At 54.9% G+C, this 25,908-nt stretch overlaps 1 protein-coding gene across 10 annotated transcripts in view; it reads left to right on the top strand.

Annotated features, from left to right (window-relative positions):
• Nucleotides 1-25,908, top strand: part of IGSF21 (immunoglobin superfamily member 21) — a 242,185-nt gene that overhangs the window by 198,484 nt on the left and 17,793 nt on the right. For all 10 annotated transcript variants that reach the window (XM_070252282.1, XM_070252290.1, XM_023635625.2 and 7 more), the window contains exon 4: nucleotides 1,898-2,016. In XM_070252282.1, the coding sequence (XP_070108383.1) occupies nucleotides 1,898-2,016 (119 nt within the window). The remainder of the gene's footprint in view (nucleotides 1-1,897; nucleotides 2,017-25,908) is intronic.

Here is a 25,908-nt window from a genome sequence, read left to right as displayed (position 1 = left end):
ATGTGTCCCCAAGGGGGTGGGAAGGAAGAACTGGATTAAAGGAAACCCCCCCTCTCGGGGTGGCAGGGCTGGGACGCACACCCAGAGCCTGTGCCCCAACCACCGCCCTCTCTTCCTCCCATCGGGGTCTCTCTGATAGGACTGTTGGGCGGGGAGGGCACCATGCCTGGCATTCACTACGAGTTCCGAGAATTTGAACCTCTTCCCCAGGTTTTCTGCTGTGGCATGAGAACCTCTAAGACCCAAACACGGAGACCCCACTTCCTCCAAGCTGCGGCCAGAATAGGCTCCCTTTGGCCTCGTGGTCAGGCCCAGAGAAGGTGGGAACTTGCTGGAGGACGCACAGGTTTCCTTGACGCAGCATCAGTGCAGCCTCCGTAACTCCAGGTTGAGGCTCTTCCCTTTCAGCGTCCAGATCCCCCTGCCAGGCGCCCCCTCGCCCGCAGGGCTTCACAGGGCAAAGGAGCAAGAGCTGATAGTCGCTCGTCCCTGCTGACAGCGGCCTTGCCGTGACATCCTCACCTTTAGTCCTTGCTGCAGTCCTGTGAGGCTTCAGCCCCGTATTTCAGATGAGAAGATGGAGGCTCAGAGAGAGACGGCCTGACTGGCACAAGGTCACCTAGCGCACTGTTGGCGGGGCAGGATTCGCACTCGGCTCTCCCCGACCCCGTATCAGGGCTCCTTTAGTACGGGAGGCAGGAAAGAGCTGCCCGGTGGGCGTTTTCCATAGAGAGAGAGAACAAAGCACCGACTCACTTGTCAGCATGGCCTGACCCTGTGGAAGGATCTAACATGGGGATCATCAAACTACAGCCTGCGGAGCAAATCCAGCCTGTTTTTTAGCAGCCTGTAAACTAAGAATGTTTTTCAGACTTTTAAGTGGTTGAGAAAAAAAAAAAAACAGAAGAAGAAGAAGAAGAAGATGTCATGGCATATGAAAATATATGAAATTCAACTTTCAATGATTATAAATGAAGTTTCATTGGAACACGGCCACACTGATTTGCTCACGCACTGTCTGTGGCTGCTTTTGTGTCACAAGGACAGAGTTGAGTGGTTGTGACGGAGATGTAAGAGCAACAAACTTTAAAATATTTACTCTCTGGCCTTTTAGAGGAAACATCCAGAAAGTTTGGGGGCGTCTCTCCCATCCTCATGGGTCGCCTCCTCCGAGAGGCCCTCCTGACTACCTTGGCAGAACCAGCTGTTCCTCACTCTGTGCTCGGGTCAGCTCACCCTTTTCCTGGTGATTTACGTGCTGGTTAGCTTCTCTGCCTCCTTGTCCAATGGGAGGGGCTCCTTGGAGACAGGAATTTCACTGTGTTCCTTCTCAAGTCCCCAGGGCTGGGCGTAGAGTGACAGAAGGCTGTGTGGAAAGGGGAATTCTAGTTCCCATCCTGGTTCTTATTAGCCATATTGCAGGAGGTAGTTACATCCGCCTCTGGAGCCTCAGTCTCCAGGTTTCTGAAATGGGAGTCACGATCCTCTCCTACGTGGAGGGCGGCCCAGAGGAGTGAGTGGGGTGATGCCTGGGGTACCGGTTTTGAGCCTGCCCATCCTCCAGGTGCCTCTTAATCCCGTCATCCTCAGGGCCCCCTGAGCGTGGACACCACCACCATTCCCAGTTCATCGAAGCAGCAAGGAGCACAGATTTAACTCCAGCTGAATACACAGCCCACACCTTCACCTTCTGAAGCGCCAAGCACAGGGCCTGGCAGACAGTCGGTGTTCCGTAAATGTTGCTTCTCCTCCCAGCACAGCACATGGGCCTGTGGTCAGTCAAGGGACGTTTGTTGAGCGAAGGCTGAGCGGGGGGGCTTTGGGGCTGGTTTTCTGAAAGCTGTGCCTTGTGGTCCCGGAGGACGGGCCCTCACCCTGCTCCTCTGCCTCCCCGCAGGTTGCCCGAGGTCCGCGTCTCGGACAACGGTCCCTACGAGTGCCACGTGGGCATCTACGACCGCGCCACGAGGGAGAAGGTGGTCCTGGCCTCAGGCAACATCTTCCTCAACGTCATGGGTGAGTGCAGGGCCCTGGCCCCGGCGTTGCAGTGAGGAGCCGTGTGTGTGCATGCGTGCATGGGTGCACGCTGTACAGAGGGGCTGTCCGGGGAAGCACCTGCCGAAAGCCTGTTGTGCTGGCAGCGGACGCCCTTCTTTCCCACCCTTGCTCTCGAGGGGCAGGAGGCCGGCCATGCCAACATGTGACCAATGTGTGACCGGTGTGTCCTTGCCGCCCAAGGATTTGCTCTTAGGAGCTCTTCTCCACCCAGCACTGATGCTCTGCCCTCCTGAAGGTGGGGCCGTGCCTCATCCCCGGATGCTGGTGGCCGGGGCATTTGGAGGGGCCCCGACACGTTGTTTGGGACAAATGAGGACCTGAAGGAACGCTGAGAGCTTCCTGAGGGCCTGCTGTCACAGTCCCTGGGCCTCAGTTTCCACTTCTGTAAGATGGGCGTGGGATGCAGGCCCGGTGGGTCCTTCATGGACCACCCAGCTCCAGGCTCTGTGGCCTGGTGGGGACATGGGGCGGGAGGTCCTGGGCCCTGTGGGAGCAGCGGTGTGGGCACCTTCCGCAGGCTGAAGCCAAGAGCCACGTTCGTGGAAATACCCGTGGGGAAAGTGCAGTGGGGGTGGGCGCTCCCCTGGGGGAAGGACAGCCCTGGAGCCTACCTGGGGGGCCTGAGATGCATCTCGGGGGGAGGCACACCTGCTGCAGAGGGAATGATTCTGACCGGGCCACGTGTGCCCTCCCTGGACCTCCCAGGCCTTTTCCACAACACTGAAGCAGTGGGTGACGAGTCAGGAAGTGCGCTGGGCTGAGTGTCGCGGCTCCCAGGTTCCGACCCCGGGTCTGTGCCTCCATTTCTAAGTCTGCAAAATGGAGGTAATGATGCTGATATCCGTCTCTGGCTGGCTGCGTCTCCCAGCCCAGCCTCGTTTCCCCCATTTGTAAAAAGAAGGCCCTTGCTCCGCGCGATCTGGGAAGCCCCGGCCAGCACTGAGTTCCTGCCAGGTGCGCTCTTGCATTCTGCTGTCAGAATTCCGGGGCTTGGGTCAACTCTGGGCCCCATGTTCTCTGATTTTCTCACCAAATGAGATTGACCGGGGAACTAAAGTCTCCCGTCCTCGGCAATCAATGAAAGCAGAAAGGCCGCGTCCAAAGCCATGGCTTCTGGGGAAATTGAAGACCTCCAAAGACCAGACCCCCAGAGGGACATTGATTCCCGCAGGGGCAGCACGCGGCATGTTCTGCTTCCTGGGGGACGGGCCACGCAGGGGGTGGCGGTCCCTGGAAGCGCCCCCCTTGCAGTCACGCCCTCCCTGAGCGGCTCCTGCAATACACGGACAAGCAGCATTCCCAGTGCCCGGCCCCGGGCCCCTCACACCAGGGGACCCAGCGAAGAACAAAACTCAGTTTGTACCCTCAGGGGCTCCCAGTCTGATGAGGGACATGTACGCATTCATTTATTCAACAGGTGCTTATGGCGCACCTACTATGTGCACGTAGGTGCCACCTATGCCAGGTGATGGCCACACACCTTCCATAGGACGTTTTTGTCCTTGGGGAGTTTGCACCCAGTGCATGGAACAAGCGTAAAACACACACGGGGTGAATAAGTGAGATGAGTGCATAGTGATAAATACAGGGAAACAAATCAAGCAGGGTAATGAGATTAAGAGTGACGGAGGTGGGGTGGCAGCTAGTTTAGGGAGAGGACTCAGGGAGGGCCCCTCGGAGGCTGCCGGGCTGAGCGCTGTCCTTGTTATGTCCTTTAGTCCTCACAGTCAACCCAAGAGCAGGTACCAGTACTGCTGTCCCCATTTTGCAGGAGCAGATATGGAAGCACAGAGAAAGCAAGCAACTTGCCTAAGGTCACACAGTCGGGATCACAAAATCTTCCTATGATATCAGGCAGCTCAGTCTTGGGGCCAGAACCCAGGCGTCTTAACTCCCTGATCAGCTCTGTTGTACTGCTGGAGGCAGTGTAGACACTCCAGCTGAGGCTTCGTTCTATTGTGCCTGTGAGCAAGGACGTGGTCCTCAAAAGCCACCTCCTCCATGAGGCCCACGATCCTCATTAAATCACCAAAGGTCCCTGAGCATGTTACTCTCCCTCTGTGGCCTCAGTTTCCTCGTTCATACAATGAGGAGGTGTCACCAGATAATCCTTAGTTTTCTCCCAGCTCTGACATTTGTGAGTCTGTTACCTCACCTGCTAGGCAAGGAAACTGAGGCACAGAGAGGTCTCATGGGAGCCGCCTGGGTTGCATAGCCGGCCCGTGGTCCCAGCTGAGCATGGCGGCGTACTTCTGGCAGGCACGGCTCCTCTCTGCCCGTGGCACGGCCAGCCGAGACCTCTCTCCTTCTGTCTCACCGTCTGGGGAGCGGAGGTTTGTGAGCCCCTGGGCTTCTCCCGATGGAAAGAGGCAGGCACTGGGGGATGGGCTGACAGCTGATTGATCCCAGTCAGTGGGCAGGAGGCTGAGGCTGCCAGGAGGGACCAGGGAGGGGCAGGGCCAGGGCCAAGAGTGTAACCCCCGCCCTCCTCCCGGGGCCCCAGACACAGGACGGCTCTGACTTGTGGAAATTCAGCCCATCCCTGGGCAGAGTTCTCACTGAAACAGCACCCACCCATCTCAGTCAGTCCTCTGACTGACCCTGCTGCTCAGAGGTCGTTGTATTTGCCATTGGTGTCCTCAGCCCTGCTGTCCCCTGATGGGGCCAGTGCGCGCGTGCTCACTAAGCTGATGCCGCAGCTACTGTCCCTCCCTGGCCTGTGCCCGACAGTGCGTGAGCTTCTGGCCTCACGCACATTATCCTATGGAATCCTGGCGACAGCCCTGTGAGCTGGGAGATGTTATAATCCCCACTATACCAGGAGACCGAGGCTCAGGGAGGAGAAGTGACTTGTCTGGGGTCATAACAGCCATCTGAGGCCAAAGTCTGTGGTCTAAACCAGCGGTTCTCAAACCTGAGCTGCATCAGAATCCCCCGGAGGGCCAGTGAAGGTGCAGACTGCTGGGCCCACCTCCGCAGCTCCTGACCCAGCAGATCTGGGCCAGGCCTGGGCATCTGCATTGCTCCCAAGTTCCCAGTGATGCTGGTGCTGCAGGCGCCGGGACCACCCTTCGAGGACACTAGTCTAAACCTCTGAGTATTCAAAAAATGCTCATTCTGTATATACCTATATCGATTCATCTATGTATCTACATCTGCGTCTAGACTCTTGTCCATGTGCAAATGTATGCTCCTTCCTCCTTCCAATACCCACCTCCCCCTACCCCAGACCCAGGAGAATGCCCCCCTTCTTCAGCATACAAATTAAGGCCAGACACGGTTAGGTGCGAATCCCAGATCCATCACGGTGTCCGTAGGCCGCCCTGGGCCTCAGTTTCCCCATCTGTAAAACAGGGATAAGGAGACCTACTTCCTGGGGTGGCTGTGAAGTTTAAATTAGATAAATTTTGCTCAAGACCGAGCCCAGCATGAGGCAGCCAAAAGGTTCAGGAGGTCAGACTCTGTTGTCTTTATTCCCTGTCCCCAGCTGCCCGCCCTTGGGCACAGCTGTGGCGGCCTCTTTCTTGCCTCTGGTTTCAGCCCCGGCAGGGAGAAGCCACGTCCATGATTCGTGACTCTGAGGAGCTTTAAGCCAGTCTGAGCAATGAGTGTCACAGCTTCACGCGCCGAATCCGTGGAAGGGGGCCCAGTTCTGCCCCGTTCCTGGAGCGGTGAGGCCCCCGGCCTCTGCCTTCCTGCCCTCCTGGCCTCCACCCTGAGCGTCAGCCTGTCCTGGCCCCACATGCCCCAGGGGAGGAGCCAGGATATGTCCCAACTTTGCTATGCCTCACGCTTAGCCGGTTTGTGCCGGTTCCAATGTGCCTCCCATTGAACATGTCACCTGATCCTCGCCACAGCCGTTGGGGCCAGGATTACTATTATTCCTAATTCACAGATGAAGAGAGGACGCTCCAAGAAGGGAAAAGATTTGCTCTGGGACCCCTGGGAGTGTGGCTGGCCCTGTCCCAGAGCAACACGGCTTCTGGGCTCACCACGGTCGGGAATGGTGGGGAGGGCTGCGAGAGACAGCGGGCTGAGTGCCAGGAAGCTTCTGGCTCTCTCCCACAGTCCAGCGGCCGCAGCAGCCCGAGCGGCAGGCACGATGCTGTGCCCATAGCGTAGGCCCAGGCTCCGAGAAGGAAGCGACCCGGCCAGGGTGGGGTGGATTAAACGAGATGATCGGTAGAACAGAACGCTCTGAGCCCAGGGTCTGGCTCATTCCGAGTTCTCAATAAAGGGTTTCTCTTACGACAAACAGTAATCACGTCAGTCAAACATCAGGCACAAGCAGAAAGGCTTAAAAATGGTCTTACTCCCTTCCCACCTCCATGACCATCTCCTTTAAATATGTTTCAAGGCAAGTTTCAAAAATGGCAATCTCCTCACTGTTTTGGCCTCTCTGTGACACTGCGTAGACCCCTTCTCATGATGCACACACAGGCAAGGACCCACCCTCGGAGCCAGTGGACCCTAAGGACTGTGACAGCCAACGGTGGGGCAAGACAGCCCCGTCCCCAATTTGGGGGTCAAAGGGAAGCTTCCCAGGACAGTGGGAGGGGGGAGCCGAGGCGCTGGGTACAGCCCAGGGCCCCTGTGTCAAAAGCACGGAGCAGTTCTGCGGGAGCCGGCCCCGGTCTGCCAGCACCGCGCCTGCATCCAGCGCATTCTAACGCGCTGTTGCCAGAGCCCTCCGGGTGGAGATCAAAATTCGAGAGCGGCTGTAATTTCACGCCTATAACGTCCCCGCAATGTGGTGGGGAAAGGCATTCCGGAGCCCCGTGGGTGACACCAAGGGTTCATGCCGCACAGTCATTAAAATGTTTTTATCCGAGCTGCAGATAAATTGTAAGCCAATTTGAAAGCCGCGTGCCGGGCCCGGGAAGGCATTATCCACAGTCACGGAAGGACAGCAGGGTCTCATCTTGGGGGGGCAGGTTATGTGGAGGAGCGTGTTAAGTGTGCCATGTTACAATCAATTAAATGTTGTGAGGCACAGACACCCCGGCCCCCGCCAAAGCCAAAGACGCTGGTCTTCAGGTTCCACCAGAAGACGGGGAGGCAGGTTTCTCTGCCACCCTCACCACACAGCACTGCCACCCAGGGGCCCCGTCGGCCCGTAGCTAATAATCAAGGCCACTTTCCATCACGCACGGTGCTGAGTGTTCCGCCTACGGTCAATCGTGTGGCCCTCGCGAGAGCTCTTGGAGCCAGGCGTTGTCATCCCCATTTCACAGGTGAGGGGACAGAGGCTCTGAGGGTTTAAGGGGCTCCCGACACAAGGGAGAGAGCTGGGGGTCCCGCCTGCCTGGAGCTGGTGCTCCTAACGGCAACTCTGAACTCCCAAGGGAATGGTCTCTACCTCTGACACAGAGCCTGTTAGCAACACAAATGTCAAGCAAGCCTGGGGGCTGGGGTGCCAAATGGAGAGAGTGGGGACCCCGGTAAGATGGAGGCCGAGCCTGGAGCACTCGGACTCAAGCACTCAGACGGTCGGGGGGCTGTCAGGGTGTGGGAGGAAGAGCACATCCCTGCCCCCGACTTCTCCTTTCCTGTGCCCCAGGCCCCATGGGGAGGTTCTCCCATCCACTACTACCCAGGGCCCCCTCACTGCTCCCTCCCCATGGAAGGAGCACTGGACTTGGAGTCCAGCAGATCTGGGTCCAAATCCAGGTCAGTGTCCACTTGTGGGGACATGGACAGTCCAGTGTTGACCTTCCTTTCTAGTAAAAACAGTATCAGAATGGCTTTTTTGTTCAAATATATTTGAAGGTGACTTGAATGTCCACTCACACAAGCATTCTAACTCTCGTTCATTCATTCTTCATTCGTTCATTACCTAACAAATATTTGCTGAGCACCCAGAACGTTCCAGGCGCTGTCATATGCATGGGACTTAGCTTCAGCAACAAGACAGACAGAGTTCCCCGTCCTTATGGACCCACAGTGTGGGCAGGGAGGCAGACACAAACAGCAGACAGCTGGAGCCTGGGGTATATCCCAGGGTGTTTGAGCAAAGCAGATGCAGCCACAACAGAGGGACAGGGGCTGTTTTAAACAGGGTGGTCACTAAGGCTTCTCCGAGAAGTTGACACTTGAACAAGTGAGGCCTGAGCCATGGGGACCTCACGCCTTCATGCAACTGATTCGATGACGACTCATTCAGCATCTCCCCGTGCCAAGCACAGTTCCAGTGCTGAGGACGCAATGGAGAACAAGGCAAAGTCTTTGCCACGTGGAACCTTTTTTCCATCAAGGGAGACAGCTCGTGGTACAGATGCAGAAACCGAGGCTTGATAACCATGTGAAGTCCCCAGGGGTGCCCATAACAAGTGATCAGAACTGTTCCCGGCCACATGGATCACCCTTCACCGAGCATTTACTAATACGCCAGGCACTGTGCTAGGCTCTTTGTAAATTAACGCATTGAACAATCACAAACTCTGTAAGGTGGGTACCATTTCCCCTTCGACAGGTGAAGAAACTGAGGTCATTTTCCCAGGCCACCCCACCAGCTGGTGGCAGAGCGGGGATGAATGCAGCCTCTAAACCCTGCCACTCTGCTCTTCTAGAAGTCACAAGGTATTGATCGGCATTAATAAAATGTTCTATCTTGGGATTCCTATCTCTGTTCTGAGGCTTCCAAGTGAGGTTGGCAGATGAAGGTAGAATTTTGGAACCTGAGGCCACAATGGCACCAAACCACACCTTATGCTTTCCAAACCTGGGACCAGGGGACACAACTCCCACCCCAGGGCGCAGCTGTATATGGACTTTGCATAGCCCGTCTCTTTTTTTTTCAGTATGGTTTCCTGTATTTTTATCAGATGCATTTGGTGCTTTTTTCGCCTTATTTTTTTTAAAAATGGTTTTATTGAAATATAATTCACATAACAAAATTCACTCATTTAAAGTGTACAATTCAATGGTTTTTAGCGTATTCACAGTTGTGCAACCAATTTTAGAACGTTTTCATTACCCTCAAAAGAGACCCTGTCCCCATCAGCAATTACTCCCCGACCACATCCCTCCCCCCAGTCTTAGGCAACCACTAATACACCTTCCATCTCAGTGGATTTGCCTGGACATTTCGTGCAAATCGGATTATACGATATGTGATATTTTGTGACTTCTTTCACCCCATAGAATGTTTTCAAGGTTCATTAACACTGGAGCATGAATCAGCACTTTATTCCTTCTTTTGCTGAATAACATTCCACTGATATGCGACATTTTGTTTATCCATTCACCAGATGATGGACGTTTGGATTGTTTTCACTTCTTGGCTATTGTCCATAATGCTACTATGAATATTCATGTACAAGTTTTTGTGTGAAGATAGAGTTTCAGTTCTCTCGGGTATATACCCAGGAGCGGGATTGCTGGATCAAATGTTCTCTCTCTGTTTAACCTTATGAGGAACTTCCAGTCTGTTTTCCAAAGCTGCACCATTTTACGTTTCCACCACAGCGTATGGGGGCTCCAGTTTCTCCACATCCTCACCAACACTTGTTGTTATCTGTCTTTCTGATTTTAGCCGCCCTAGTGGATGTGAAGTGGTGTCTCATCGCGGTTTAGATTTGCATTTCCCCGATGGCTCGCGATGTTGAGTGTCTTATCATGTGCTTATTGGCCATTTGGGTATCTTCTTTGGGGAAATATCTTCAGATTCTTTGCTGAGTTTGTCAGTCATTTGACAAATGGGTTATTTGTCTTTTTATCAATGAGCTGTAAGCCTTCTTTATTGCAGATAAAGGTACCTTTTCAGATATGTTATTTGCCTGTATTTTCCCTCATTTTGTGAGTTATCTTTTCACTTTCTTGATGGCGTCCTTTGAAGGACAAAAGGATTTCATTTTGATGAAGTCCAGTTTGCATATTTTTTCTCTTGTTACTCGTGTTTTGGTGTCACATCTAAGGAGCCCTTGCCTGACCCAAGGTCACAATCTACCCCCGTGTTTTTCTTCTAAGCGTTTGCGTAGTTTTAACTCTTACGTTTAGTTTATGGTCTGTTTCGAGTTAATTTTGTGCATGGCATGAGGAAGTCCACCTTCCTCCTTTGCATGTGGTTGTCCAGTTGTCCCAGCGCCACTTTTTGGACAGACTCCTCTTCCCCAATGAGTTGTCTTGGCATCCTTGTCGAGAATCAATTGACTGTAAATACGAGCGTTTATTCTGGACTCTATTCTCGTCCATCAATCGATAAGTCTCTCCTTAGGCCCTGCTGGTGCTTTCTAAAGCCAGCTGGCCCCCTCCAGTCTGGCTTCATTGCTCACCTGCTGTGTGACTTTGGGCAACGAGTTCACAGGCGTCCCCCTGTGGCCGGTTCCTCGGAGCTTTCCCATTACGAGAAACTCACCCCGGGGCTGGTGAGGGCCCCCCAGGAAAAGAGACCACGGGCACCGTGCGGGGGATGGAGGCTGAGCCCACTCCCGTGAGACCAGACCAGAAACCAGGATTTCTAGGGATCTGGAGCTCCACTTTCTAACACCAGATTCTTGACCCTGAGACTCTGGCTCTCAGCCCAGTGCTCCTCTCTGGAAAAGGAACGCATTTCCAGGACCAACAACTGGAGTGTCGAGGACATCTCCCGACTCAGGAAGGAGAAATGTCTGTGGCTTCAAGTGAGGCGGGGAGGTCTGCACGCAGGACTGAGCCAAACAGAGGAAACAACTCTGCTCTTCGAAGGGCAGCGGGCTTGGGTTTGCAGAAGCCCCTTTCAAGAAGCCTGCAGCACGCAGGACAGCTGTAGGGGGTGGGCACACCCCAGGGAGAACCAGCGCGCGGCTGGTGTAGACGGCAGGCCAGGGGGCAGGTTAGGGCAGTGGAGGGAGGCTGGTCTGAGAATCCCTGGGGGTCCCCAGGCAGGGTAGCTGGGAGGTGAGATTCAGCGCCCCAGACGCCTGCTGGGTGAAAAATGATCAGCTCATTCCGGTCCTGGAGCCTGCGTGGATGAGCCACCTGCTGGGCTCGAACTAATTACATGAACTGGCCCCAGGCGACGGCAGTGGCCACAGGCTCCAGGGAGCACAGGCTGCTGTCAGAGGAGGCGTGGTGGACGGGTTGGGATCCAGGCCAGAGCCACTGAAGAATCCCAGGGTGCTGAGGGGGAGAGGGTATGAACCCAGACCCCCAGCTCCCACCCCAGAAGCCCCCAGGGTCCTGAGGACCAGGCCTGGGCACTCTTGTTACCCCAGCAAACGTCTGGGCAGGTGCACCTCCAACCCCCTCCCCACCCCCTTCCCACCCAGTCCAGGTGAGTGACCCCAGGTGCCGGAGGTGCTCCAAGCTGGGCACAGGAGAGGAGTGGGGAGTCCCCAGGTGAAGAATTACCCCTCTGTTCAAGCCGTTGACCGGAAACAGTGTTTATTCCTCAGCGAGTCGAGGAGGGGCTAAGGCGTGGGCCTCGGCTTCAGCCGTGAGTTTCAAACCAAGTTCTGCAATTCCTGGTCGTAAAAGTGGCAAATGTTTCTCAAGCATATACTGTCCACCAGGCACAGTTTGCTGGACGCCTGTTAGTGCACGTAATTGTCAGAACAGCCCCCAAGGTGAGGTGCACTCTCCCCATCTTATAAGTTTGAAAACAGAGAGGTTACCAATCCCCCGAAGGGACAGAACTGGGATTCAAACCCCGGCAGGCTGGCTCCAGAGCCCACAGGCCCAACCATGATGCTGCACTGGCGGGTTATTTAATCTCCTCGAGCCTCAGTTTCCCTATCTGCTAATGGATGTTCCTGCAGCACCTCCCCCGCTGGGGCATGAAATATAAAGCCTGTGCTCCAGGCTCTGCCTTCTCATCCATTTGGCCCTAAGCTTTGCCCTGTAGATGTCGCTGGGATCAGGGAACGGGGTCGGAGCTGCGGGAAGTGACATCAGCCCAGCGGGAGCTCTCTCAGCCACGCGGTGATGATCCTGGCCTCCCGCCCTGGCCACTGAGGGGAGGGCAGGAGAGAACGGAGCCAGCAGCCCTGAGTCCCATCCTGCCCCCCTCCCCCACCACCTCGTCGCACCTCTCCCTCTCCAAGCCTCAGTTTCCTCATCTGGCAACTCGGGTGGTGAAGGCTCCTACTTCACGGGGCTGTGGTGACAAGGAAATAAGATGGTGCTGATAGAAACTGCTCAGGCTGGATCTGCCGGCACGTTCTGAGAGCAGAGCGGGTGGCTAGAAGAGGAGAGACGACAGGAGCCAGCCCAGGGCTCGGGCAGGAGAGGATGGACGTGGAGGCGTTTCCAGACAGAAGCCACAGAACATGGGGACCAATGGGAAAGATGAGAACAAATGTGGAGGACACGGCAGGACCTGGCTCTGGATGGAGACAGTCCCTTAAGCAGGTACCAGTGAAACCATGTGACTTCACTCAGCAGATGGTGACCATAGAAAACGGGCCGCCGGGGTGGAGAGGCCGGGACTGCAGTCCTGAGGACCTCTGCAGGCTTCCCCTTCCCCCGCCAGCCAGAGCTTCAGAGGGGGCACTGGACGGGCAGCGGGGGGCCGGAGACAGCTGGCAGAGCTCGGCTGCTGGAGGAGGGGCCCAGTCCAGAGGACTGAGGCTGGAGTGGCCAATCTTCCAGGATGGACACAGAACGTGTTCAGAGACTGGACCCCACCGTCTTGAGTGCCTGGACCTGGCCAGGGACCTGGAGGAGGGGTGCCCACTCTGCCCGCCTGCCCGCCCCGGCCCCCAGCTGGCTGAGGTCACCCGCTGAGAGCCGGTTCGGAGATGAGCCAGACAGATGGGTCTGGGGCTCAGAGGAGCACTTTGCATAACTGGGTCATCTACCAAGGACGGATGCTTCTCAGCTTCAGCCCCAAAGGCCCGAGCCTGCTGACTGCCTCCTGGACAGGCTTCTAGAATCTTCTGTCCTTCCCTCTTTGAACACGGCCCTGCAAAGGAGTAGTACCCTGGACCGCAGCCCACTGTGTGCTCAGCAACAGGCCCGGGACCCTCCCTTGGCCCCTAGTCCTCTCTCTAGTCTACCCACTTGCAGGCAGGCTCTATGCTGCCTCAGTTACAGTGGGCAAACCACAGACTGCTCAGAGAGGTCAGGGAACTTGCCCAATGTCCCACAGCAGTGAGGGGGCTGGGATTTGAGCTCAGGTCTGCTGGGAGCCAGAGCCCCCGAAGTTCCCACTACACGAGACTGCTGGGAAGACGGAGGACAAGGCTCCTCTCAACGGGGACAGCACGGAGTATTCGGGCTGCACGTCAGCTGCTCCTCCCTGCCGTCTGTGAAGCCAGCAAGATCAGCGTCCCCATTTTACAGAAGAGAAAACTGAGTCTGCTAATGCAGGGAAGCCTCGAGCCCGCATCCCACGTTCCCTGATTGCCTCTCCCTCCGTGGGGCCCTGCGGCCCCAAGCTAGGGATGGGGACAAGGCTTCCAAAGTGCATCCACACATTGGGCGTGATTTGGGAAGCTGCGTACCTTCTCTGACCAGCGATTGCAGATGGCACAGTCAACAGCACGCAGTGTTCTGTGCATCTCGTCCCCGGGGCCGCAGAGCCGATGTCACCAGCCCTTCCCCAAGGGAAACAGACCATTTGCTCACTTACTCCTCACACTTGCAAGTCCTTGATTCAACCAGCATTTGTAAGCACCTCCTATGCACCTGCTATGGGAGAAGGACTGAGAGTCATCTAATATGGGGCAGCCAGGACATACTATAGTAGTGGTGAATTTGATGGTTACGGGGTGCCAGACATTGCTCCGAGCACTTTAAATATATTAATTCCTTTAATCCTCACAACTCTCGGAAGTAGGTATTTCTATTCTCACCATTTTAATAAATGAGGAAACTGAGGCCCAGAGAGGTTAAGTAATTTGCCCAAGGTCACACAGCAAGTGAATAGAAGATCTTGTTTTCAAACCCAGACCGTCTGGCTTAGGAGCCTCTCTACAGCCTCTCACGAGTGGCCCATCTCGCCCTCCTGAGCCGGGCTGGTGAGACCCATCTGCTCCCTGGCATTGTCCAGGCAGACGGCTGCAGCCCCCCGGGGCCCTCCCCAGCGCCCTGGCCCTTCTGTGTCTCACAGGCCGGGCCTCACCTCTCGCTCCAGGGTTGCCTTTCTTCGCTGACCGCACTGAGCTCTCGGCCTCAGCCTCCCGGACCCCCAAGGATGGGCCTGCAGGTGCTCTTAAACCTTGACGACTGCTAGGTTGGTGCGATGCTTTGTCCTTGCCGCCTCTGGGAGCTGGATTTAGTGGCTCCGGCAGAAGGTAAACTTCCCCTCCCTGGGACAGGCCCCTTCACTACGAGTGATATGTGGCCATTGAGACGGCAGTGCGTGGCCGTGATTTAAGGAGCAGGCGTGAGGCGGAGGGTACAGGTGTGAACAGAGCTGTATCGGGAGCTGGGGGAGCAGAGACAGCGGGCGGGGCAGGCAGGGAGCTGGCCCCTGGGAGAGCATCTGCTGCCCTAGTCACTCTTGGGAGGGGAAGTAACCCCACCGCCTCCTGTGCAGAAGGGGAAACTGAGACCAGGCCCGCACTCCAAGCTGGCTTGGGCTGGTAGTCAGCAGTCCATCTCTGCTGCCAGCTTGTGATATGCCCTGGACTCAGTTTCCCCATCTGTACATGAGGAGGCAGGATTCGCTCCCTGGGAGTGATAATCTTAATAACAAATAATCTTAACACTCACAATCATCTTAACAACAAGAGCCAGCACGGATGGAGCGTGCCGCACGTGCCAGGCGTTATAGTAAGTTTATGCGTGTTCTCTGCTTTAATTCCCACGACGGCTGGTGAGAGGGGGATGGTGGGTATTCCCATTTTACAGAAGAGGAAGCTGAGGCTCAGAGACGGCAAGCCACTTGCCCAAGATCACATGGCTAGTGGGTGACCAAGAGTCCCAGCCCCTCTCTCTGAACGCAGAGCCTAACCTCCAGGCTCCAGGGATGACGAGAGGGCGGTGAGACCCAGCCGCTGCCCCGAAGGAGTCCCTGAGTGATGGGCGAGACAGAGAAGGGCACAGGTCTCCAGAATTCCAGCAGAAGGAAAACAAGGATGGTAAGAGAGGACTAGGGCACAGCTGAGGGGTGTGGGAGGAGAGTCTCCTTCAGGAGGAGGCATCAGGAGGGCTGCACAGAGGAGGTGGCCTCGAGCTAGGCCTGGTGGGCTGGGGGCAGACAGCACAGGAGGCGTTTCAGACAGAAGGAGCCTGTAGGCAACGGCGTGGGAGCAGGAAAGCGTGGAAGGTCGGCAGCGCTCCGTGTGGTGTGGCAGGACCCCAGGGCACAGGGAAGGAGCAGGGAGTGCGATGGGATCATAATAACAGCAGCAATAACGACAGTGGCTCGCGTTTATTCAGCGCTTGCCGGGTGCCAGGCCAGGGTCTGAATGCTTTTACATCATGCTCACAAGAACCCTATCAAGTCAATATTATGATGATCCAGATGTCCCAGGTGTTACAGATAAGGAGACAAGCACAGAGAGGGCAAGCGACTTGCCAAGGTCACCCAGCTGACAGGTGGCAGAGCCAGGATGCGTCAGCTTGGCTCCTGAGCCCCTATAAAGCCACCTGCTGTGCCAGTCTTGGTGGGAGGTGGGGAGGTGAGGAAAAGGCCCTCTGGGAAGGCGCTTCTCTCATGCCAGGCTGCGCGGGCCCTGCTGCCCTCCGCCCATCGGGCGTGGCTATGGACAGAGAGGAAAGACGAGGCCATGCAGGCCCCTGAGGCCAGGCTGTCAGGGATGCCACAGGAGCCGGGCAGGCTGGGAACTCCCTGCCGCAGCCTGGACATTGGGAGCAGGAGCGAGGGAACTCTGGTGCCGGCCACACCCTCCCGGCTGATTCTCCCGTGGACCCCAGGCCCATCAGAGGAGAGACCGCACTCCTGAGGCTCCTCATCAGGGAGAGCTTGGGCTTTGTCTGCTGGCGAGTCCTCCTCCTCCCTAACCTTCAGCCCTCCTGCTGTAGCTTGCCTCGACCTCCCCTGCCCAGAGCCATAGAGTTTTCAAGCTGGAGAGGACTTAGGACTCGCCTAGTCCAGCCACCTCACCGGTCAGGCAGGAAGCCGAGGCCCTGGGAGAGATCCCACAGCAGGTGAGCAGCAGGCCAGCCGGGCACTCAGGTCTGTGAGCTTGGCTGAGGGCTTCGGCCGGACGCGGGTTCAAGTTCCAGCCTGGGTCCTTGCCGGCTGCGTAGCTGTGGACCGTGCCTTTGAAACCTCGGTTTCTGCCTCTGTAAAATGGAGACGATACTTCCGACTTCCTGGGTTCTGGGCAGCTCCGATGCATTAGAGCACTGAGCGTGGAACCTGCCCCAGGGTGACCGCCGGGGAGCAGAGAGGACTGTCAAATGCCCTCCCCAGCCCCCACACCGCCCTCTGTGTGCCTGGGGACCCCATGGGCCCTCAGCTCAGGGTGCAGAGGAGGACACTGACTGAGTGAATCCGCCCCCCTAGTGACCCCTGCCAGCGTCCACTCTGCAGACGCCACTGAGCTCTGCCCTGTGCTGCCCTGTGCTGGGGCCCTAGTCAGTGGAGCGAACAGTGTCCCCAGCCTGAGGAGCTCCCAGGCCAGCAGCCAGAGTGAGTAGTGTAGACCAAGGCTGCCCACTGTTCCCGGCCCAGGGATGGAGGTCACTGCTGACAAATGGGACGGCCGATGGACCCCCCGTCGGCCTGGTACGTGGACTCACCATACCATGCGTCCTGCGCAGCACTTCACAAGCAGGAGCTCGGTCCACCCTCTCAGCAGCCAGTGCGACAGGCGCTGTTGAGATCCCCATTCTACAGATGAGAGAACTGAGGCTGGAAAGGGCCTGCGAGGGACGAGGTTAGGAGGTCAGAGATGACACAGGTGGCTGAGGCCCCGGGACATGGACAGCCCGCGTGGGCTGAATCTCTGAGACCCCCTCACCCCTAAATCAAGCCCCTCCACCCTGGCCAGGAGCTGGATCTCGCTGGGGACGAAGCTCTGCCTCACCCCTTTAAAAAGACACAATCCCGTCAATGTGCCACAAAGCTGGCAGAGTTCAGTGACCACTGGAGAGCTGGGGCGATGGCACATGAGTGCTCATTGCACAGTTCTCTGAACTGTTGGATGGGTTTGACAGTTTTCCTAGTAAAATGTCGGAGAGGAAAAACGGGCAGTCACCTTCCTGCCAAAGCCCCTTCTCCACTGCTCCCCGCTCCTCGTGTCTCCTGGAAATTGCTTTATGAGAAGTAAGCGGCAAGAATGATTTACTTGCCCTTTGACTCAGGAAATCAATCCCGAAATGCTGATAGGACAGGAAATACTCCGGCGGCCGCAGAGCCCCCGGGAAATCTCCCGCTGGGAGGGAGGGCTCCCAGTGGGGAGTTGTTGGGGGGGGGCGGGGGGGGGCAGGGAGCAGGGCGGGCTTTCCAAGGAGGTTGGCAGGCGCGGCCCCTGTCTGTACTTCAGTCCTCACAAGCTCCCCACATGAGACGGTGTCCTCCTTGCTCTGCGGGCGAGGCCCAGGAAGGTAGCACCTGCCTAAGGGACATGCCACCTGGGAACTGACGGATGGAGACCTCGGGGCCAGGAGCGCCAGGGCCTGGGTGGGGAAGGCCAGGAATTCAAATCCTGGCCTTTGTATTTGTATGGATCCCAATCCAGATCCAACAGGGCTCCCCCGCTGTTCTAACCCCGAGAACCCGGGGCTGGGGTACGTGGTTCTGTTGGAAGGCACAGAGGTTTCCCAGGGTAGGGAAGAGGGCGTGGGGCCCACCCAGAGTCTCCAAGCCCCAGCCCACTACTCTCTGGGGGAGGGGGAGGTTCAGAGCAGCCTGAAGTTGACCTTCAGCAGGAAGAGCTTGAGCTGGGTGCCACGGCCGCTGGCCAGGTCTTCCCCACTTGCCAGGGCCCCCTCAGGCTTCCGTGCACTTCCAGAGGCTTCTTTCTGAAAGCTACAAATATGGCACCTGGTAAAATCACCCATGTGTGTAATATATACCTCAGGGATACATTGAAAACATCTCCCAAATAGCCAGCCTTGCTGCTGTTTAAAATGGATTCATGTCACACCCCATAGATTTCATCTCTGCAGAAATGGCACTTATCGTGGGCCTGAACACATTCGCTCTATTGCCACATAAACTACAATGGCACGGAAGGGCCCAGGCGGTCGCACGGGGTAGCCACAGGCAGGCTGCAGGACCGGCTGCTTCCAGCCGGCAAATCCCAGGCACAGGGAGGGTCCACATGGGACTGGCGGCCCAGGAGGCCAATCAGAAAACTGGGGACACTGACAGGCTGCCAATCAAGGCATGAGCAGAAAGTTGCACGACTTCTGAGGGACGGGGCTTTGAGGATTTGAGGTCCTTTGATCTGATCAGTGCAGAGAGCCAGTCTCTGGAGAGTTCCACCTATGCCTGTGTGCTGAGCCCCCGAGAAGCCAGAGGTTCTCTAATCCCCCTGAGCCTTACCCTCCCATCAGCAATAATTTTCCCTACTGTTTACTGAGCACCTGCCCTGGACCAGGTACTTAGTGCACATACCACCCCCACCAAGTGGGTCTTGTTATCTCTAGAGATGTCAAACCAGTGGTTCACACGCTGAATTTGCATTAGAATCTCCCAGATGGCTTGTTAAAACCCAGCTGGCTGGACCCCACCCCAGCGCTGGGTTTCTGATCCAGCAGGTCTGGAATGAGGCTCATTTCTAATAAGCTCCCAGGTGAGGCTGATGCTGCTGGTCCGCGGAACACACTTTGAGAACCACCAGGTTAAAGGCACAGTCCACGAAACAGCACCAAGAACGCAAATCCAGATCCCACACCAAGACCTGCGGCCCGGCCTCGCCTCTACCCCTTTAAGTGCGTGTGCGAGCAGGATTTTATTTCTCCATCAGCAGTAACCGGAGTTGCATCCTGCTCTGCCCAGCCTCACCGATTGCCCGCCCCCGCTCCAGCAGCCCCTGCTCCCCGCAAGCAGGCAGCCAGAGCCTCCAGTTGGGGTTGTTAATTTTATCTTCCACCACTGCGAAAGCACAACAGCTGGCAGAGGGGGGGCGAGGCAGGTGAGCAGGGGCTGCCAGCCAGCTCCCTGCCAAGTGGAAGCAGGGGATGCATTATGCCTGCAGCCACTGAGTTTCCTCCACTCAGAAAAGCTCCTGTCCCCGGGTAGGGAGGGTCCCGGGCAGCAGCCACCCAATGACCTAGACCCCAGGTCCCCCACCCCTCGCCACTGCATCAGCACATGGCTTTCCGCCCGCTTCCTGTTGGAAGGGGCAGTGGGCTTTGCTCAGCAGCTGCCACATAAAAGGGCCGTGGCAGCCCAGACAGGCACAGACGCTGCGTTTCTCTCTCCTGTCGCTGATGGCAGCTCCGTCTGGGGCTTTTTGTCAGGTTTTCTTTTCCCCTTGGCTGCTGTTACTACTCAGTTCAATATTTAATTTTCTCATAAACCAAAGACTTGTGCTTTTTCCCTCTCTTTTTCTTGCTGGAGTCCCCCCTCCCCCTGGTGGGGTCTTCCTCCTCGGGTTTCCGCTGGGAGAGGGGGGCATGGGCTGGGCTGGAGCGGTCAGCCCTTCCAAACTGGGCAGGGATTGGAGGGCACGTCACTTGGGTCCCTCCCCTCGCTCGTTCCCTCATCCATCTGAGAAATACTGATTGAGCAAACCCTTGTGTGTCAGGCCCTTGGGGTGCTGTGATAGACAAGAGGGGTTCCTGCCCTCGTGGTGAGTGCTTCCCACTGGGAGTGTCAGAGAAGAAGTGTGCAAACCAATATATGAAAGAATCATGCATTATGATGGGCTCTATGGGGAAATAAAGTGCTGTGACAGAGAGTAAAAGGGGGACCTGGCTTAGATTGGGAGGTGCCATTTGCACCGAGACTTGAAAGATGAGCAGGACTCAGCCATGCGAAGAGCTGAGTGAAGGAGTTCAGGCCGAGGGAGCAACAGAGGCAAAGGCCTTGGGGTTGGAATAAGCTCAGGGTGTTCACGGACCTCCCCCTACAGAAAAATCTCGGTGCGTTGGGAGCAAGGTGATGGGGAAGGTGGCACCGGTCACAACCAGGCTAGAGCTGGGGGCAGGGCGTTACAGGGTCCTGTGGGATTCCCTCCACCAAGAGGCTGTGTGCCTGCCTGTGCTGGGAGAAAGGAAGGAAGGAAGGAAATAGGAATTGAAATTGAATCCCTGTGTGGCAGGCTTGCACCAGCTCTGAGGTCAGGTTGAAGAAGGAGAAAGCCCCAGACTTCAGGGAACACACAGTCTAGTGGAGAAACAGACATGGACCAAGGACAGAAGGACAAGCACTTGCAAGGATGACAAGTGTAAGGCTGCTCCAGGAACCCAGAAGATAAACCCTAATCCAGTCTGGCCAAGTCCTAGAAGGCTGCCTGGAGGAGGCAACAACTAAGGCCAGCCCTAAAGGATGAGGCAGAGTCAACCAGCAGAAGGTCCGGTATGTGCAGGCCACAGAGGAGGTGAGCAAGGTGAGGAAGCAACCTTGGGCAGCTCAGTGTGGCTGGAGCGCAAAAGGCTTCCTGGAAGAGATGCTCTTCTGAGCAGCATCTTGAAGAAGCAGAGAGAGACTAGACTGGTGGAGAGGATTGGAAAGAGACTGAGATGCGGGACCAAAAAATAAGGAAAGAAATTAAAATAGGGAACATGGAGGGACATTTATATTCATGGACACTTTTATAATAAGAGGGTGGTTTTCTTTTCTTCTTGTTTTTGAAGTGTGCTGTAATGACTAGGAGCTGATTGAAAAGGAAGCCAGTCAATAGGGCCGGCATGCTGAGAGCAAAGAATGGATTTTTGCGAATAATATAATTGTGAATTGTCTTTTTCCCTCCCCCATCCCGCCCCAAAATCTAATTGATTACCATCCCATGATAAATGACGCCCAGAGCAGGAGTGCACTAAACACGTCATGAACTGGCACCCAAGCAACAGAAGAGATGATCCCCTCCTCCAGACAATGGCCGCTCCTGGGACAGACAAGGGAGGAGTGTAGGCAATCAAAGAAATAATATAAACCATCCCTTTCCGTTTACACAGCCTTTGCCGTCCTTATGGAACGTTTACGTCTGTCTTCTCATCTACTTCTCCTCTCAAAAATCCTGGAAGCTGAAAGGTTGCAAGGATATGTTTTATGGAACCCATTTTATAGATGAGAAAACTGACGCCCAAGTGGTTCCGTTGATTTGCCCGAGGTCTCATGAGATGTTGGTAGCAGAGCCTGGGCTGGAAGCTTGGTCTGACTCTATTCAAGTCAGTTCCTCAGGGGGAGTTGGGGCCCTTCATGGTGGGGAGAGAATTTAACTCTAGTGGTACAGTTAGACACAGGCCTACTGGGGTTCGTATAAGAACAGCCTTGTGCTCCCAAATTGCAAAGGCCACAGGATGATTTACAGGGCCAAGAGCCATCGCGTTAGCTCCAAAATGAATTACGATGACTAAAACAAAGTTTCTGCTTTCAAGATAAAGACAGGCAGTATTTCAGAGTTAATTTCATGAAACCGATCCCCCGTCCGTTAACTTGCCGTGTCGATGTTCACTGTCGAGTGTCAAATAACTTCCACTCCCGCCTCCCTCCCTGGCCGGGGAGCAGTGGGGACGCAGGTTAGCTGTGATGCGCGCCTGTGTCAGATGCAAAGCCGCCTTGCCTTTCCTGATGCTGGACAAAATCAAAGAAACTTCTAGCATTAATTCTCTCTGCCTAAGGCGATGTCAGAAATAAACCGGGAAGTCCACTGGCTTGACTCGGGGTCAGTGCATTCAGGGGAGTTTTATGGTAGTGGCCTTCGTTTGACCATGATGGTGGACTGACAGCACGGAGGGCTGCCTACCACCCAGGGCTGGCGTTACACGAGTGAGATAATGTGACTGGAAGAGGTTTGTAAATTATGAATCTCAGCCCGTGTCTAGGTTCTCGCCACCACCACGTCTGCTGTTTACCCCTCCCCAAGCAAACATGCTGCGCGGGGTCTCTTCACCCGAGGAGGGTCATTCCGGGTCAACGGTGCAGGTGGGCGCACTGGGCACTGTCACAGAAGAGTGGGGGAGAGATGGGTGAGTCAGGGGTCTTTGTTGACGATTCTCTGCCATTATGTGCCACCTGGGTCACATCCAGGTGGCCTTGCTTTACACTGCTCATTCTGGAGCCTGACTTGGAACTTGGGATTATTCTTGTGAGGGAAGTTGTGTAGACTTTATGCCTGTGCCTGTGGTTGGCTGGCTGCCTTGGACTAGGCACTGCTCCTGGGGTCATGGGATCTCTCCCAGGCACGGGGCACATAAGGGGGCTGCTCACTTTGACCTTGGTCAGAGATTGTAACAGGGGTGGACGTGGAGATGAGACTAGAGATGCGGTTGGGGATGGGGGAGGGATGGAGACATAGATGAGGATTGAGTTGGAGACGGGAATAAAGATGGGGATGGAGATGGGCCGGGAGAAGGGAATGGAAGTCGGGAAGGGACTGGAAAAGGGAATGAGGTGGAGGTGAGGATGGAGATGGAGAAGGAAATAGGAATTAGAAAGGAGATGAGACAGAGATGAGGGTGGAGATGGGAATGGAGGTGAGGACGGAGATGGAGTTGAGGCTGGAGATGAGGCTGGGAAAGTGGATGGAGGTAAGGATGGAGATGAGCATGGAGATGAGGATGGGGAGAGAGATGAAGCTGAGGGTGGAGATGGGGATGGAGATGAGGATGGGGAAGTGGATGGAGGTGAAGATGGAGGTGGGGATGGAGATGGGGATGGAGTTGAGAATGGAGATGGGGATGGAGATGAGGATAGGGAAATGGATGGAGGTAAGGATGGAGATGAGGATGGAGATGGGGATGGAGATGGGGATGGAGTTGAGAATGGAGATGGGGATGGAGATGAGGATAGGGAAATGGATGGAGGTAAGGATGGAGATGAAGATGGAGATGAAGATGGAGATGAGGATGGGGAAGTGGATGGAGGTGAGGATGGGGAAGTGGATGGAGCTAAGGATGGAGATGAAGATGGAGATGGGGATGGAGATGGGGATGGAGTTGAGAATGGAGATGGGGATGGAGATGAGGATGGAGACAAGGATGGAGACAAAGATGGAGGTGAGGATGGAGATGGAGAAGGGAATAGAAAGGAGATGAGAAAGAGGTGAGAGTGGGGGTGAGAATGGAGGTGAGGATGGAGATGGAGTTGAGGCTGGAGATGAGGCTGGAGATGAGCCTGGAGATGGGGATAGGGAAATGGATGGAGGTAAGGATGGAGATGAGGATGGAGATGGGGATGGAGATGGGGATGGAGGTGAGAATGGAGATGGGGATGGAGATGAGGATAGGGAAATGGATGGAGGTAAGGATGGAGATGAGGATGGAGATGGGGATGGAGATGAGGATAGGGAAATGGATGGAGGTAAGGATGGAGATGAAGATGGAGATGAAGATGGAGATAAGGATGGGGAAGTGGATGGAGGTAAGGATGGAGATGAAGATGGAGATGGGGATGGAGATGGGGATGGAGTTGAGAATGGAGATGGGGATGGAGATGAGGATGGGGAAGTGGATGGAGGTAAGGATGGAGATGAAGATGGAGATGGGGATGGAGATGGGGATGGAGTTGAGAATGGAGATGGGGATGGAGATGAGGATGGAGACAAGGATGGAGACAAAGATGGAGGTGAGGATGGAGATGGAGAAGGGAATAGAAAGGAGATGAGAAAGAGGTGAGAGTGGGGGTGAGAATGGAGGTGAGGATGGAGATGGAGTTGAGGCTGGAGATGAGGCTGGAGATGAGCCTGGAGATGGGGATGGAGATGAGGATAGGGAAATGGATGGAGGTAAGGATGGAGATGAAGATGGAGATGAAGATGGAGATGAAGATGGAGATGAGGATGGGGAAATGGATGGAGGTAAGGATGGAGATGAAGATGGAGATGAAGATGGAGATGAGGATGGAGATGAAGATGGAGATGAGAATGGGGAAGTGGATGGAGGTAAGGACGGAGATGAGGAAGACTGAGAGTAAAGAAAGGCTGTAGATAATGAGCCTGAGAAACAGTGGGTTGTGGGGGAAAGAATGCTGTCCGTAGTCAAGGGAAGGGAAGGAGAAGAGGAAGGGTGAGAGGACCATGTGATGTGGGGGGAGCAGCCGTAAGCAGCCGGGGACGCCCGGGTGTAGACAGCTCCCTGACTGCCTGCTCTCAGAGCCCTCCACTGGCAGACAGGAGGCGAGATGCAGAGTGACGTTTGCCTAGGACACAGCAACTGAGGAAGATGCTGATGGGGAGAGTGTGGGAAGCCTGGGCTGTCCACGCTGCTGTGAGGAGCCCTGCTGTGTCATCGTCCATACGACTGGAATCTGTTATTGTCTTATGAGCTTGATTAAGCAGACATATTGCTAACACCTGCTCAGAAATGTAAGGAGGGAACACAGCCCTCAGTCAGGGTCTGCGTGGGTGGTGTGCATGACTCAGCTACAGATCTCCAGAACGGGGATGTGTGTCTGCGTGGAAGTGTGTGCGTATGTGTGTGGGGCGGGGGGCACCCGTGGGGTGCAAAGACCCCTGGCCAGGATTTGGAAGGCCCGGGTGCCCGTCCAGCCTCTGCCATTGACCTCTAGTGTAACCTGAGGCAAATCTCTCCTTTTCTCTAACCTCAGTTTGCTCACCTGTAAAACAGGAGGTCTCAACCAGCGTTCTCCAAAAGAAATACAATGCAAGCCACATATTTAATTGTCAGTTTTCTAATGACCACGTTAAGAAGAGTTTTTAAAAAGGTGAAATTATTTTAATACTATGTTTATTAAATCCATTATATATCCCAAATGTTGTTTCCAATGTAAGCAATATAAAAATATTAATGATATATTTAACATTCCTTTTAAAATTTGTCTTCAAAATTCAGTGTGTATTTTACACTTCCAGCACATACGAACTTGAAAGAGCCACATTTCAAGGGCTTGGCTGCCACATGGTGAGTGGTTACTGTATTGGACAGTGGCAGTCCAGGGCGTTTTCTGGTGTCCTCACTAAATTGAATGCCCAAAGGCATTCTCCCAACTAGTAGCAAGGAGCTCAAAGAAAGACTGTTAGTGAGTGATAGTGCTAATAAATGCAGCTAACAGCTGGGAGGGTGCATTTTCAAAACGCTTTCAGGTCCTACTTCTTTGCATCCTCCCAGGTACCGCATAATTCCATTCTGCAGATAAGGAAACTGAGATTCAGAGAGGTTAAGTAACTCACCCAAGGTCACACAGTCGGAAAGTGGTACAGCTGGTCTTTGAACCCTGGGTGGTCTGATGTAGAGTCCACACTCTTAACCATTGTCCTATACTACCTCCCTTACAATGGTGATGCAAATAATATTAATTAAAATCGCTGAAGTGCATTGCAGGCTTACTATGTGCCAGGCGTCTTGTGAGTATCATCTGCTTTACTCCTCAAAGCAATTCTATAAGGAAGATTCCAGGTGTCTAATTCCTGTTTGCTCGATGAAAGGACGAAAGAATGAGTGAGTGATTTTAAAGATGCCCCCTGCCCAGGTCTCAACCTCTCGGATCTTTAGAGGGTATAATTATTCCTGCACATACGCCACCATGAGTGATGCCAGAGTTTTACGCTCTAATTGGCTTGGTCCCTTAATCTTCGGGACAATCGAGTTAAGTCGAGCCACCCACAGGAGCAGGTCCCGAAAGATCTGGATTACAAGGCATCCATGGAAGCTGAGACGTGCCAGGTCAATGAGTGCTCCCTGCGGCTAAAATGTGTATTTAGGGCTAAAGGTACCAAGTGATGGGAGCTCCTTTCTTCTTTCCAAAGCTTGAGATGGCACAGCTTTGTGTCAGAGTTTGGACTCTGGAGCGAGGGGGTTTGGGTTCAAATCCTGACTCTGTAAACCCAGATAAGCTACTCCACCTCTTAACCTTCCCCGTCTGTAAAATGGGAGGAAGATAAC

Source organism: Equus caballus, chromosome 2 (genome assembly GCF_041296265.1).
Source record: "Equus caballus isolate H_3958 breed thoroughbred chromosome 2, TB-T2T, whole genome shotgun sequence".
Lineage (NCBI taxonomy): Eukaryota > Metazoa > Chordata > Mammalia > Perissodactyla > Equidae > Equus > Equus caballus.
The sequence above is the reverse complement of the archived record's forward strand: the minus strand, read 5'-3'. Positions and strand labels throughout refer to the sequence as shown.